The following is a 15,136-nucleotide window of genomic DNA, read 5'->3' as shown; positions in this document are numbered from 1 at the left end:
TATCAGGGCACGGAAAAAGAGTTGTAGAATTTTTTGCATTCTGGTCACGTTTTACGTGATTTTCAGTGTATCCTCAAATATTAGAATTTCTTGTCTACATATCTACCTGAAAAACACAGTAGCAAAAAGGATGATTAATACAAGAGTAATTAAAATGAAAATTACTTTTTTGCTCTCCTAAACACTTAGTTGTACAAAAAGCACAAAGTCCAACAATAATGAACCATACACCAGGCCTTGGGTTTTGTAACCGCTTATGCTGTGCTCAACTTGGGCAAGATGAGCAACTCCCCTACAGTTTTACGGGTAAAGAGAAGCACGTGAGTAAGCATGCTTCAAAACCTACTGAAACTTAGCCCAAACTTAGCTATGATACGCAAAAACCTCAGAACAGAATTACTGAAGGTCATGCCGACATCGCTATCAAATGAGCAACAACTTTCGGTTATACTGTGAAAATTGTTTTTAAAAGCTATGTCGCATGTATCCCGTAAGGATTACGCCCGCTTTCCACAGGGAGCGAGTTGCACGCCCTTCTTCAGCCTTTCTTCAAAGCAAGCCCTCGGTGTGAAGGTCAAACGGGACAACTTCGTCCCCTTCATCCGTACAGGTACGTGCTGCTTTCGCCTTTTCGGCCTGTCAGCAAGTTCAGCTCCGGTCCTGAGCTGGTCGCGACATGGGGAACTTTCGTACACTCGCCGGAGCGCCTCTGTTTTTACCAGCAGCCCCCGGGACCCCTGCAGCCCCCGGAGGGCTGGCGCTGGCGGGGGCAGGCGGGCCGCAGGACGCCGCGGCGGGCGGAACAGCGCCCGGCCCGCTCGCTTGCAGCTTCGCGGCTGGGCTGTGGCCACCCGCGCCTCACCTACTCAAGCCAACCGGAATGGGGGCTCTGAGGGCGGGCAGCCGGCGCTTCCCGGCGGCACCTGGGACCAGAGCCGGGTCCCCCCGCGGAGCCTCTCCGCCTGCCGCCAACTTTCTCCTCAGCGGCGGCCCCGCCCGGGGCGGGGGGGGGGGGGCAGCTGGGCCTCGGCGCCTGCGCGGGGGTCCGCATGGCTCTATAAACACGGCGGGCGGGGGCGCGCCGCGGCCGGGCGGGCTCGGAGGGGCGGCGGGGCTGGGCTGGGCTGGGCGCCGCCGCAGTAGGGCGCGCCGGCGGCGTGGGCCCGCCCTCCGCCCGCCCTCCCTTCTCCCGCCCGCCGCCGGCAGGGGAGGCCGGGCCGCCCAGGCCCACGTGCGCGGCGGCCGGGAGCCGGCAGAGCGGGGCCACCATGTGTTTCGGCGGGCGAGCCGGCGGCCGGGGCAGCGCCTGAGCGTCCCCCGCCCGCGATGCTGCGGGGCGCCGCGGGGCTCTACGCGACGCAGCCGCCCCCTCCCGTCCCCTCGCCGCCCCCCGTCCCCTCGCCGCCTCCTCCTCCATGAGCGCCTCGGCGGCGGCCCCCGTCAGGCTGATGCCCGGCGGGCACCCGGAGCAGGCGACCGCCGCGCCTCCCGCGGGGCTCCTCTGCGCCCCCGCCGCGGGCCTGGCGACCGAGCGGGGCAGCCCCGGCGCCAAGGTGCCCGGCGGCCCGGCGCCCTCCGCCGCCCCGCTGCCGCCGCCGCGCCTGGCGGCCGCCCCCGCGGCGACCCTGGCGGCGCGGGTGGCCGCCTCCGGGGGCCCGCGGCCGGTGGCGCCCAAGGGGCCGCCCGCGGCCACCCTCCAGTTACCGGCCAACTTCCAGCTGCCCCCAGGTGAGTGGGCGGCCGCGCTGCCCCAGCTTCGGGCCGGGTCCCGTGTCGCGACTTAGCCTGCGTGTCGCGCTGCCCGCTGCCTGGAGCGGGTCGGGGGGACGGGGTGGCGGGCGAGCGGGCGGGCGTCGCCGGGAGCCCCTGGCCCTGCCCTTGTAGCGAGGAGCGGGGGGAGCGGCAGCCGCCGCTGCGGGAGGGGGTGCGTCGCGGGTGTGCCCGGAGTTCGGGGCGAGTGGCTTTTCTGCCCCAAACCTGTGGGACCTGGGGTGTTTGTCTGTCTGGCAGGGCGCTGGAAACGTGGATGGGTTAAGTCATGTAGCGCTTGGGGTGCTTAGAGCATCTGAGGCGCGTATAGCATATCTGGAGGATGGATCTGGAAGTCTCTGGATGAAGGCAACTTTTTACTTTGCCGGATAGCACGAGGAGCAGGAGGGCTAACCAAAAACCCAGCGGCCAAGTTACCTTCATGTGTGACTTGAAAAAGACGAATTGAGGCTTTCGCGGAACTTGGATGAAGGAGTAGCACGGGGAAGCGTGAACGTGGGTTAGCGGCTGCGAAGTAACTCCCACGGACGGTGCAAGTCACCCTGCTGCGGCTCCCCCTCCGAGCAAGCTGTTCTGGGGGAGTTGTTTTCGCTGTTACAACCAGGCCGATGTGAACCGTTACCGAAACAAAATATTACCCTGCCGACGGAGCGTAACGGTGACATTTCATTACGTGTTACCCTTTGAAACGCTTTTTTTTCTATAAAGCATACGTGGGAAACGAAGAGTTTGGAGAGGTACCACACTTAGGGATGCGCTTCCTAGAGCGGCAAAGAAAATATTAATGTAGGAAATGCGTAGTGCTAATAAAGATAGCTTAATACTTTGGGTGGCAGCCCGGGGTTGGCCGGGGCTCCTACCTGCACCTTCTCATGAGAGGAAGAAGGTGCTGTTGGTTCTAAACTTCCCGCTCTTCCCCGTCAGGCCCTGTTTAAATGCTTTTTAAAAAAGAAAGTGACTTTGATTCCACTGGTCTTGGTCGCGTTATATCCGGACCCCAAGATATGTAATCATGTTATTGCTCTTGTTGCTATAATTATTTCCTGCCAGGACAGTTCCTGTGTTGGAGCATCTGTTGCGATTACTTTCAGGTAGGATGTTGCCTAAAAGGATGACTGGTTTTGCATTAATTCCTGTGCTGCTAGTACATATTTGCATTTTTTTCCTTTTTTCTTTCTTTCTTTCCTCTTTTTTTCCCCCATGTCTTTACCAAAGACATGCATCTCTCAAGGAAATATATAATGCTAATGTAATTTAAAAAAATATTGTCTTTAATCACTAAGTTTCACCATAGATTTCCCAGCACTCACATGATGCTATAACGTTTGGCTAATCAGCAGTCAAGGATGAGTCTAAATCCTTGCCAACTTTCCTCTGAAATGCACCATGATGGAAATATGTCAGGTTTTTTTGTAGTGGCCCCTACCTCCAGATCTTCAAGTTTTCTGTCAATATTTTGGCTTTCTGGAATGTATTGGCATTCAGTTAAGCATCTTCCTGTGAAGGTGAACGCTCATGCGAGTTGCTTGTAGTTTGGGAACTACAAGTTAGCAAAACTTTTGGTTTTCCTACTAGCTTGGGTTTGATTACATCGAGGTATATTGCTGAATGTCGTCTGATTTGTATCATGGCAGTGGGCAGGTGTAACAAAAATAGAGTTACCCTTGGGTTGCATCAGCATGTTTTCCTTGCTCCTGGGACAAGAAGCAAAGCAAGCAGACTTTGTATTGGAAGTTCAGAGGGTGGTGGTACTGTGCAGCATTGTACTTTAAAAGTAACTGCATGGAATTTAATGCTCTAGAAGGAGCATAGAAGTTGTCATATTTCAAATGGATCAATGTTTCAGGGAAACTTGCCTAAATAATTGTCCTAAGGACGATTTAAAAGTGCATTCTGGCTTGAGTAAGTGTTAGTATTCTACTTCCGTCTTTTATGTGGATTCAATTTTTAATCAATAATAAAATCATTCAGAAATTTGAATGTAAGATGGATAGCATTAAAGCTACAAGTGTTAGCGTCCTTAAAAAAGGAAGTGGAATAAACCACCAAATTCTTAGGCTTCAAAATTTTGTATTTCAAATAAATTGGAAAATCTAGCCATGCAGTATAAAATACAGAACCGAGAATGCATTTGGCTTTAAAATCGCAGCATTCAACCTGTGGCACCTGCTAAGAAAAATGCATACAGAAAGCATCCTCTCCCTGAGTTTCAGAGAGAGATATTTGACCTGGTTTGTTCTGAGGAAGGCTGGACGGCACTGCTCTTACTGGTTGTCCTGAAGTACTGGTGAACTGCTTGTGACCTGGAGCAGGCATTGCTCCTGTGCTTCTGCGGGGCTGCAGTCTGGGGAAGGAAGGGCACCAAGGGAGCTGCGTTTGCCTCTGTGGTTTGGAGGGCAGCAGAGGTTCATGGAAGTCACAGATTTAGGCCGTTCTTTCTCTTCCATCTCTACCTTCCTCTCCCTCTTGCTCAGAATAAAACCAGGAGATGGGAAAGGCAGATGACCAGGTATGACTCCTCACCTTTCTGAGCACGAATTGTCCCTCTGCCAAGTTGCACTTTACCCGGTTACCCAGGAAAGTCACTGAGCTTCACAATTTCTCTGAGTCTTGCAGGACCCAGATTTGCTCATGAGTAACAAGAGTTTTTCATCACCTTCCTATGTTTTTCTGTATAAAGTGCCGGTTTTCAGCTGAGTAGCCAGCTGTTAAGACCAGTGCTGGTACTCAAGGCCTTCCTCCTTCACCCTCAGGTTATCTATGTCCTGTACTAGCAGTCAGGAGATGCAAGTCCACCCCTGGCTAATGGCTGGCCACCACCAGAGGTTTTAGCATGCAGTAGGACTCTAGCTGGGGACCGTGTCCTTTATACACCTTCAGCTGGACAAATTCTGCCTTGAAAGTTTGGTTGTGGCGTTTTGACCTTACATACCATCAACTCTTAGAATGAATGGTTGGGCTGTCTTCCTAAATGGAGGGAACTTGTATGATCTACCAAAGGGACCCTTCCTCAATTGCCCTCTTCGTTGACAAGAACATGTCAGCAGCGTTTCAGAAGGCTTTGCATGCAGCAGTCTGCAGGACTGGCAGAGGGCAGACCAGCATGGCGAGTAGAGTACTGCCTCAGTCCTGAGCTCTGCAGGTTGTGTGGTCTGTGCTGATGCTTACAAAACTGCAGATGTCTCATGTCATGGTCCATCTGTTTAACAAGAAATTGTGTCCTTGGTTAACTTGAGCTTAATGTTGGGGGGAAAAATGGTTGGGCTGTGCTATTAACAGGAGGAAATAGTTAAAGGCTTGGGAAGGGAAAGGAATGACAAGGTTTCCATGGGCCATGACAAATGTCTATAGCTCACCTTAGTGACTTTGGGCCCCACACTGCTTTGGAGAAATGGAGGGTAGAAAAAGAGCATAAAAATACCAAGGAGGATGTTGTTCCTCATTTTTTTTTTCTTCTTCACTTTTCTTGAACTTAGTTTTTTGTCACTTCTGTGTCTGTTCTTGTGGCTTTCATTCTATCCCTGGCCCTGGAATGCTCATTAGAGCCAAGCGTTGAAAAGACAATTAGCAGATGTATCTGCTTCTCTTGTGGAGGGACAAAAAAAATACAGAACTTGACTGGATGCTAGGGATCCTCTGTTGTTGCCTTAGGATCTGCTTACAGCAGGAGGCTCTTCAAAAAGCTCACCTGATGTCCCTGCTGCTGGTTACAGGGCTCTGACAGCAGCTGCTGGCGCTCTTCGCTGTAGCATCAGCTGCCTCTGGTGTGTGTATTTCTGTTTCACGCTTTCCGTTATTGCTAACACCAGTGGGCCTGAACAAGTATGGTGTCAGCAAAGAGAAGTTGCCCCGAGTCTGCCTTAATTTACACTAGTAAGCTGGTGCAAGGCATGGCCGCTGTATAAAGTTTCCTTTGCACCTGACTTGGAGGGGAATGGCAGCAGGTACAGGTTCGTGGTTTCTCTTTGCAGCTCGGTTGTCTTCGCTTGGATGTTTTGGCTTGTCCCTGGCAGGTTTGCCGCTGTCTACGGCTTATCTCGGCTGATGGTGGGTAGCTGTTCAGAAAGCCCAGCCGCTGTTCATGGCAGGTGGCCAGGGCTGCGTGGCCAGAGGTAGGCAGTCGGCGTGCAGGCACTGGTGGGTGGGAGGGAGAGAGCTGATGCGGGTATCCCAGAACTGCTGTGGGGTGGTACGGAGCCTGATTTCATCGGGTTTCTCTTAATTGTATATATAAACTAAGGTAACCTGAAGAGGTAAGGGCTGGTAAATGCCTGGATGCTGCTGCCTTCTGCTTTTGAAGTTGGCCTAATACCTCTCAAGTAAGGTACTCTGTATCTCCCTCTTCATGTTTAGTTGTTGTTTCTCAGTTGTAAAACTGCATGAGGAATTTGATATTTTCATATTTGCATCTAGTCCTTCACTTTGGAATAGGAGGAAGCACTGATTTTAAAATACTTCTTAGTTTATATTATGTTTGGGTAGGAGGAGGCTATCTAAAGATTTCTTGTTTCAATGGCAAAAAAAAAACAACCCTAGAAACTCCTTCAAAGTCAGCACTTTCTGGATGTTGATAATCTCATGAAGTCTGAGCATAATACTTGTGCTGTAGGATGACCAGTAGGGGCCAAATAATATGTGGTTGCAACCTTTTGTATCCCAATAGTGTCCTCTGTTTAGCACATTTATCGGGATGGATTCTTTGCAAACTTCTCTCTTCACGTTAGATGACACCAGTCAAGTTTGTTTTCTGAGGAGCGATCAGCAAAGCTTTGGCAGGCTTGAGGAACTAAGTCAAACTTAAAAAATAGTGAGTAAATGTCTTCCGCTGTAACCAGTAGAAATTTCAGCTGCTCTGTAGAACTTGATTTTGCTTTCAGGACTGAATGTGTCTAGCAAAACAATGCCTTCATATCATTAAATGCACAGTACTGTGGGAATTAAGATTTAAATCTTGGCAGAAGATATAAAGCTAACTTCTAGATTTACGGTTTTCACAAAAAAACGCAGATGCCTTCTGAATACTGAAGCACTGAAATACAATGCTCAGTAAAGTTAATGTTAAATGCTGTTCAGATTTTACAATCAATTGGAGTGTATTGCAAAGAATTACAGCTACAGATTGGTGAATAGTAAACTTTTTTTAATCCTTAGGAGGGAGAGAATGTAAGCCTGACTTCTGTTGCTTTTGCAGTATTTAAAGGACTCTTCAGCTTGTAGCAGTAAAAATAGCATCATCCATACACAAGTGACAGCTGGAAGAAATACTAATTGTATTTCAGTATTCTTTTCCCAAAGATGCTGATAAAGTAGGTAAGCTCATGAGTTGTTATTTTGAGTAGTTTGCAATACCAGATTTTTTTTTTTGAGTTATCTTAGAGAACCAAGTATTTGTCATGCCATGTCGTAGAAATCTGTGCTGTGCTTAGTGGGTAGGATTGCATTTTACAGTTCTATATGCAAGTTTTGCTTTAAGTTGCAAAGCTTCTGATACCTATCAGAGATGAATAATTTGTACTGCCCTAACCACTTAGACAAAAACCCAAAGGCAAATACTTTTTTTTGGAATTCTTTTTGCATTAAGCTACTTCTCTGAAAACTATGATGATTTCAGAAGAAAAATGTATATAATTTGCAGAGTGGAAGAGATCACAACAGATATTTCTAAGTGGCTTGCTATTCAAATTGTCAGGATTAAGGTCTGTTCTGCCATCTGGGTCACCTTTAGAACAAAGTCCACTAACGGATCTTTTCCACCAGCGTCTTGAGGAAATAATCTCTGATCACAACTGAAGCAGGGTAAAAATGGCAGCAGATGGAAGATCCTTGTTGCTAATGAGCAAGTCTAGGGTCCGTTAAGGCTGGAGAACTCGTGAAGCTCAGTGATCTTACTGGGGTAATTTGGTGAACTAAGAACAGTCAGATATTATGATGGCACACACATAGCTTGTGTTTGCAGACTTCTTCTAGCGCACGCTTCCACTTTGGTGGAGGCAGAGGCTTTGTTAGTACTGGCTGCTCCTATGAGTTGCTTGGGAAGTCAAAGTTCCTTGTGTGGATATCCAGGCTAGATTAACAAGTGAGTGAAACAGCATGCCCTGATTGGCACAACACCTGAAGACTCACTTGCAGCTTGCCACGTGGTGGTTGCCATCTAGTTCAAGTGGAGGCCTCGAAGTCGCATCCAGCTGACTGCTTGGTGCTGTATTCCTAGGCAGTCTGCTTGGGGCAGCCGATGGTGTGTGTTGAAGGGGGTAAATGTATTCAGAACACCTTTATATATGGCTTGCATACTAGCCACTTGACAAATATCACACAGTTTTGGTGACAGTTTCCACAGCATCCATGTGGACAGAAGTTAATACTTCCATGAAGGTTTTGCTGTCTTCTACAAGACATTTTGTTTGCTCTATCCCACTTAGAGCAAGGTGGTAATCAGTGTTAAAATTCAGTGTTAGACCCTTGCTTGCCCTTTTGAAATAAGTGAAAATCCATCCAACAGAGGGGTGAATATGTACTTTTAGAGGAAATTAAATGGAATTCAAGCTTCTGCTGGCCCCCATGTGAACACCAAGGAAACAAGTGTCCCATTGTGAAATTAATCTGGATTAACTGAGTTGATTCTCCTCTTATGTAAAGGAGACAGAGATTTAAAGGGGGCTGATCTTGTCCTTTGTTAGAACTCTACCAAGATACCAGCTATGATTTTAGCATCTCTTGGTTTAAAATTAAGATTTACAGCTCAACACTCTGTAAGTTTCAGATTTGTCTGTAACAGCTTAATAGCTCACAGTGTTCTAGAAATGGTAAATGCAGGGTATTGGCATACCTTCTGGTCCTTGTAAAGCTGTGTGCTGTATATATATGGCTGCAATGTGCCAAGCACCTAACTTGCTATTTAAAGAATTTGACTCTAGTGAATACTAGGAGTACACAGCAAACTAGAAGAGAGTGTGGTGTATAATTTCAGTGCCTTTTTCAATGCAGTAGGAGTTGTCTTGAAAGTAAGGAAGTGACACTTGGGCTTCTTGGAGGTACTATTTCACTGCCATTAGCTGGGTCCTCTGCAAATACTTGAAGCACCTTCATGAAGTAGCTTGGGTCCTGGAGAACTCTTAAGTCAGATCATCTTATCCATAGACAATCCTGGAACTGTCTGATGACTCAGATAGGAAAGCAACCAAGCCTCAAGTAGCAAAGTTGCAAACCACAAAGACGAGATGGGGAAATGCTGATGGGAAATGATCCCAGTTGCTGAAAGATGTGGCCCAAGGACAAGAGCTGGGTGTTCTCATGATATCAAATAAGATTCTGCCTTGTGAAACACAGCATTGGCTAGGAATCCTGTATGCCTGCCCACAATAAAAACAAAAACTTCGGGGATTTGAGTGTAATAAATACACTTTGAATTCTAATAGAAACAGTAGTGCCATCTTGGAACTATGCCCGGAAGACATCTATGACCTGCCAGTTGTTTACAGCCCCTCCAAGAATTGATGCGATGTCCAGATTTTCTTTAGATGGTTGGTATGGACATCTGTTGTTTGCTATAAATAAAAGGTATACTACCTTGCAACTGGGACAGTTATATTTTTGCACAAGAGTTCTACTATAACTGTAAAATTGCATGGGTATAAATGTATTCTCAGGCAATGAAGCTCAACTGTGCGTGCAGTCAAGGAGAACTCTTAGCTCTAAAACATGGGCCTGTATTCTGTGAAAAGGCATCAGCACGATGGGGGCCCACTTGCTAGTCAGCTAAATAGAGATATCCATCTGGGCACCAAAATGCATTGATGAGGAGCTAGCCTCCAACAGCTTGGATAAGACTTACTGATTAAGCAATGTGTGAAACTTAGCTGAAGGTTTTTTTTTCCGTTTTCAGCACTTTGTGTCTAGTTCCTGGAGGGAGGGAAGGAGAGGGGATGTTGTTTAGACTCTTCAGAAAGATGCATGGTGTCCATTTGAAACAATAGGTTATCGGACTCTGCTGCATCCTGTCTAGAAGAATGTCTTCTTCCCGTTCCTGGCTCCCTACACTTGAAAAGGCTGTGCCTGTACTGGGCGTCTCAGGTGCTGGTGCCCACTGTTAGCACAGAACCTTGCTAGAGAAAGGTTGGAGTTACTGGAGGCAGCAGCCTTTGCTGCGGCTGTATGTCCCTCAAGCTGTTAGTGTGACAGGGTTGTGGGTGCGCGGTGGTTTAAAAAGCTGCTCACAGCAACCCAGGCAATCTGGGAAACAGTAATGCTAGTGAAACAGTGCTATCAACTGGACAGTGATGCCTGTGAGTAAGGCTAGTCCCTGGCTTTGAAAAGGTGAGATGTGACCAGACATCTGAGGCTGATGCAACCTTAAAAGTTGTAGGCCAGAGTCTACAAGAATCTGCAGTGCTGTGTTTGTGCAGTTGGCAAAGATGTAGTCAACTTCTTTAAAGAACTTGCGGGTATAACATTGTATTGTATTTTATTTAGCCTGTGTTCCCTGGTAGCATGAAAGCATGTTGGGATTATGCCCTTTGAACTTTTCTCCTGACCTGGAAATTGACAAATTCCATATCGGTGGGCAAAACAAAAGGTGTCTTTCATTGGAACTCAAAATCAGGCATCTCATTGTGACGCTGCAATATCTACATGCTAGTCACTGGTCCTGAGCCGTTGCTACGAAGACCCATTAGTATAGAAACTTCCCTGGAATGAAGGGAAAGGGCGCAGGGGGTGATTTCTGAGATGTGTAGTTATTTGGTTAGTGGAAATGACATGTGAATGGAATGACTTGGTTGAGGGCCTGGGTATGTGGTGAGCGATTCTGGTTGCTGCCACAAGAGTGTTGATTATGGGTTGATCATTGCTGAATTCTTCTTGCATCAACTAAAATTGACTTCCAAAGGTTGGAATGATTTGTTGTACAGAGTAAAATACTTTGTGGATGTAGTCTACAAGCTGAACAACTCAACTTTACCCATGCGGTGTAGATGAGCCCTCTACCGTGCTGGGAAATCTAAGAGCAATCAGAGATGTTTTCCCAAGAAAAGCCGCAAACGGGCAATCTTTGTGGCTTCCCAGAAGATCAGTTGTCCAAAGTCAATTGTATTGGATTTAAGAATAGAAGTTAGAGCTCATCATTGGGAGCTTGTGGTGAAGTAACCTCGGGGGGCCACCAGATCTTCATTGTAGCTTCATTCCTAAGACAGTGAGAAGCAGAGCTAGATGTTGCCTCCAGATTGGGCTGTCACCTTTTTTTCTTCATCTTCAGTACAGGAATCTGCTGTAGACATCTACGAAAACTTAAGTACCAAGTGAGGGTCATGGGGAATAAGTAGTTCGGCATGCAGTACAGTCCATACTTCATCTGAAAACATACAGCCCCAGCATACTAGAAGGGATATTTAAGTCATGTAAAAGTTAAGTCACTTCAGTATCAGACTTGCCTATTGTGTTTTTCACAGTATTTTGTTAAGCCTTTCTGCCTCTTCAGTAGTCTTTTATAGCCAGTCTACAACGTAATGCACCTTGATATAATCACTGTCTAAACAGTCAATGTCTCTAATAATGTCCATTCTGGGTCTGTCTTCTTCGGTCCTGTAATGTGTTTTTGTAACTTTTAAGTGATCTGTGGGGCTCAATAAATAGGGTTGAAGAAGAAAAAAAGTGCATTTTTTTTTAAAGGATGCCTTTAGAGAGAAAAACTATTTTCAAAGCTGTTGCATGCATTAGTAGTATTTGGTTCCCCATTTTCTGAATTTCGAGTCATCCTAAATAGTTAGGCTAAGAAACTTAAAACCAATATTCCTTTCTAGTTACCATTTAGTTTCCTACTAAAACATCCCCTTTAAAGCTTGCTCTTACTTTGTAACTGCCTTAAAAGCTATCCCTTTGTTTTGAGTAGTTCAATGAAAGAATGAGATTTGTTTAGGAACAGAGAGCACTGAAACATTACTGTTGTTTTGAAACATTTTTGTTGTTAAACTGCTCACTTACTGATTTGGAACCTGAAAGTCTCATTTAGCCCTGTATTTGTAACTGGTGTTAAAGTGAACTTCACTAAGGTTGGCAACATACCTGTGCAGGCACCCCTTGTTTTGAGACAAGCTAAACTTACCCTTCTTTGAAAGTGGCTTTTGTAACTTGTGTTCTCTTAAATGAGTTGGATCTAATGCAGCTGGTTCTTGCTTGTATTTTATTTTAGGAGCAAGAGACTTATTTGCATTTCCTCATATTGCTCCCCAGCCAGCAGTTCCAAAGAGCTGTTGTGTTGACCAGTTGTGTTGGAAACGGTGTAATCAAAGTGGTGGCTTAACTTGACAACTTCAGCTTCACGTGTAACAGTATATGGTATCTCTCTGCCAGCGTACACCTGGTTCATCTGATGGAGCCGATTCATCTCAGGAAGTTCCTTCTGGATGTTCCGCTTAAGAAATGGTCTTGCGATTGTCTTATGTGGTAGAAATCTAGTGGTGGAAGTTGCTATTATGGTGGGATGCTTTTAGCACACATTGGTGTTCAGTGTGGATGGATGAAACCCTGAGCTTCGGTTGGCAGCACAGCTTTACATTAACAACAGTGCGATTTCCTTAACGCTATTCCTTGAAGTACAGTGAAGCCCGTGCAGGTGGCCTGACGTACAGTGGCATAAACAGATCTCTGCCGTGATCCCACAGCTTCTTATCTTGTTCATGTCTCTGGTGAGTTTTCGGTTCTGTCTCTGTAGTTGAAGAGGTATCGGAAGCTGCTCCTGCTGCTAACCTGTGTTTCTTCATTCCTGGGTTGGATGCTAAACACAGCTACAGCTTAGAAACTTTGAAGTGCATTGTAACCAAGTTTGGAAAAAGCTGGATTTCCTTGGCTGGTGGTGCTGGGACAGCAAAAATTTACAGCAGAGGTATCTCAGGTTTGAGCAGCAAATGGAAATTTAATAGGCGGCCTCTGATTTTCCATGGCATGCACTACTGGTGTGCCTAGTAGAGGCTGTTCTGGGTGGTGGCTGCCTGAGCTTTGCAGGAACCACTCCTGGCACTCTTTCTGGAGCCCCTGATCCAGGAGAAAGCAGGTCACTGGAGAGAAAGGGTGTAGATTTCAATGAGACCTCTTCAAGGTGAGAAGCTATAGTGTGGCTCCTTCTGTGTAGCTTTGGAGGAAGCCAAGCTGGGTTTCAGTTGTCGGTTCCTTCCCGCCCAGCCTTCCTGCAGGTTTGCAGCTGAAGGAAGGTGTGCAGGGAACAAAGGGCTGAAATAGATGATTTTATTTTAATTGCCTTCTCTAGCAGCCAAGAAAAATAAATAACTTTCCAAAGGATGTTTTTGGTAGGACGGGCAGAATATCTAGAGACAGAAGTCTCAATTCATTGCCCAAAGGGCTGTTTGTTAATCTGCGAGAGACACCTGGGTCCTCCAGTGAAGCGTGTAAGAACTAATCCCTGCTGCTAACTGGTCACTTAAGTTTTCTGTTTGTGATCTGAAAACAGGAACAGCCTTGTAGCCCCAAAGGGATTGTGCCTTACTCTTACTACCAAAATGCACAAGTGGTGAGAAAGTCTTTCCTGTTCTCTGAAACAGCTTCAGTAAAACTATCAAACTGTGTATCCTGTAAACGGTGCTTTCTTGGAAGTGCTGCCCAAAAGAGGGCACCTTTGGCATTAACAAAGATGCCTGATTGCTGATCAGGAACTACAGTTGGTGCTGATATTTTGGTCAGAGATTGCAGATATCTTTTCTGTTTTTAAACACTGAGCTGAGCGGTGTTAGAAGAAAGTTCACCATTTCAGCTGTTCATAGGTTTCCCCCCCCATTTCCCTGTGGAGTTGCAATGACTGCAAGACCTGATCTGTTTTCATGTTTAGTTTGGCAAAAATTGCCTTCTAGTGAATGTGAAAATAGCTCTTGATAAGAAATATTATCTTTTTTTTTTTTTTTCCCCCCAAGTGAAGAATGTGGATTCTTGCAGTTATCTCCTCTTCATTTCTGATAGTAGCCTCTTGGTAGCTGCAGAAGTCTGTTTACGTGACCTTTCCATTGAGAACCTCAAGGTTACCATCACCTGCTGTTCCCTCATTTCATGCTTGTGCAGCTGTATGTGGTGTATGAGACTTCAGGCATTGGTTTTGAGTGCCATGGAACCTTTTCTTCTGGCAGAAGACACCTCCTGTGTCTCCTCTTGGAGCCTGCACTGTTGACTTCAGTGTTGAGTCGTCACTTTTGTTTCAAGGCAGAAAGGGAGTATCAAAAGATTGGGGGTATTTTTAAGTTGTGAAAAAGTATAAGTAAAGTGCGGCAACCAGAAGTGAAAAATAAATGCTCTTCTCAACAGCTTTCAAACTGTTTCAGACAATCCACATGTCAGTTTACTGTCACTTTGTGACATTAGGTTCTAACTGCCCAGAACTGTGTGTTTTGTGCTTGAAGTGATGTCTTGTGGCTCTTCACTGTGTGGATCTGAAGCTATGACAGTCATTTCAAATTTGCCTTCAGCTTTATTTGTGCTAGAATCAGGCATTTATAAGCCTACAAAAGCAGTAGTTAGCAGTTTACCATAATATTGGTTTTGTTGGGTTTGGAGTTCTAATTTTGCTAGCTGTTGTGATCAGCTACTGCCATGAAAAGGCGACCACCATATTAAAAATTCTACCAAATGGAACAAATGTAGGGAAATTAATGTTTGTTCTAAGTGGAACAGGTTCTTACCATAACTTGTATGGAAGGAAACAGGCATCATCTTAGTCATATGTTCCAATCAAGGCTATGACCACTGGAGTGGCCTTAGGTAACTTCTTCTGTGGATGCTTTCACCAAGAATAAGCATAAAGTTATCTTACAGTGTTCTGATGAAGTAGGGATGTCTTTGTATTGGCTAATCCTGTTACTAGGAGGAAAGTTGATTCATGTTTCAGGGTACAGTGCTGTTGGGGATCGTTGCAGTCATGGTCAAATGTAAAGGGGCTACTGGGACTTGTTAATATTTATGGTGGTTGTTTTTTGTTTACTTTTTTTTTTAATAGGTGTTCATGAATTTGCATATGAACTCTCTCCATTCAAGTGACTGGAAGATGGGATACTCTTGAGGCAGGGTCTCCATCTCTGGCAAATGCTAACTGAAACTTCAGAACAGTAGTGCAAAAAAACGCCAACCCTATAATCGAGTTGACTGGTAACAATGCTGTTTCTGGTATGCAGTATGATTCAGAGAAGTTGAAATTGTGCTTTTGATAATTTGGCTTAAAAAACAAATGTAATGAGTAGTGACAAAATATCCAAATACATGAAAACAAAACACTTAATCCAAATCTCTAAAGGAATTAAATGATATATTTATATGTGCCTTCTCAAAGAGTAGAGCTAGCAATGACATTTTTAAGCAAGCTTAGAAAAATAAAGCC

The 15,136-nt window shown here is 45.9% G+C and overlaps 1 protein-coding gene across 6 annotated transcripts in view; it reads left to right on the top strand.

Moving 5' to 3' along the window:
• Positions 1–15,136, top strand: part of TAF4B (TATA-box binding protein associated factor 4b) — an 88,684-nt gene that overhangs the window by 11,321 nt on the left and 62,227 nt on the right. For 2 of the 6 annotated variants that reach the window (XM_087736055.1, XM_087736025.1), the window contains exon 1: positions 1,416–1,728. The exons of the other annotated variants lie outside the window; for them this stretch is intronic. In XM_087736055.1, coding sequence (XP_087592181.1) covers positions 1,416–1,728 — 313 coding nt within the window. Of the gene's footprint in view, positions 1–1,415; positions 1,729–15,136 lie in introns of those variants that run through there. 6 annotated transcript variants of the gene reach the window in all.

Source organism: Nipponia nippon, unplaced genomic scaffold (assembly GCF_047370975.1).
Source record: "Nipponia nippon isolate SJK-2023a ecotype South Korea unplaced genomic scaffold, ASM4737097v1 scaffold_1, whole genome shotgun sequence".
Taxonomy (NCBI): Eukaryota; Metazoa; Chordata; class Aves; order Pelecaniformes; family Threskiornithidae; genus Nipponia; species Nipponia nippon.
The sequence above is the reverse complement of the archived record's forward strand: the minus strand, read 5'-3'. Positions and strand labels throughout refer to the sequence as shown.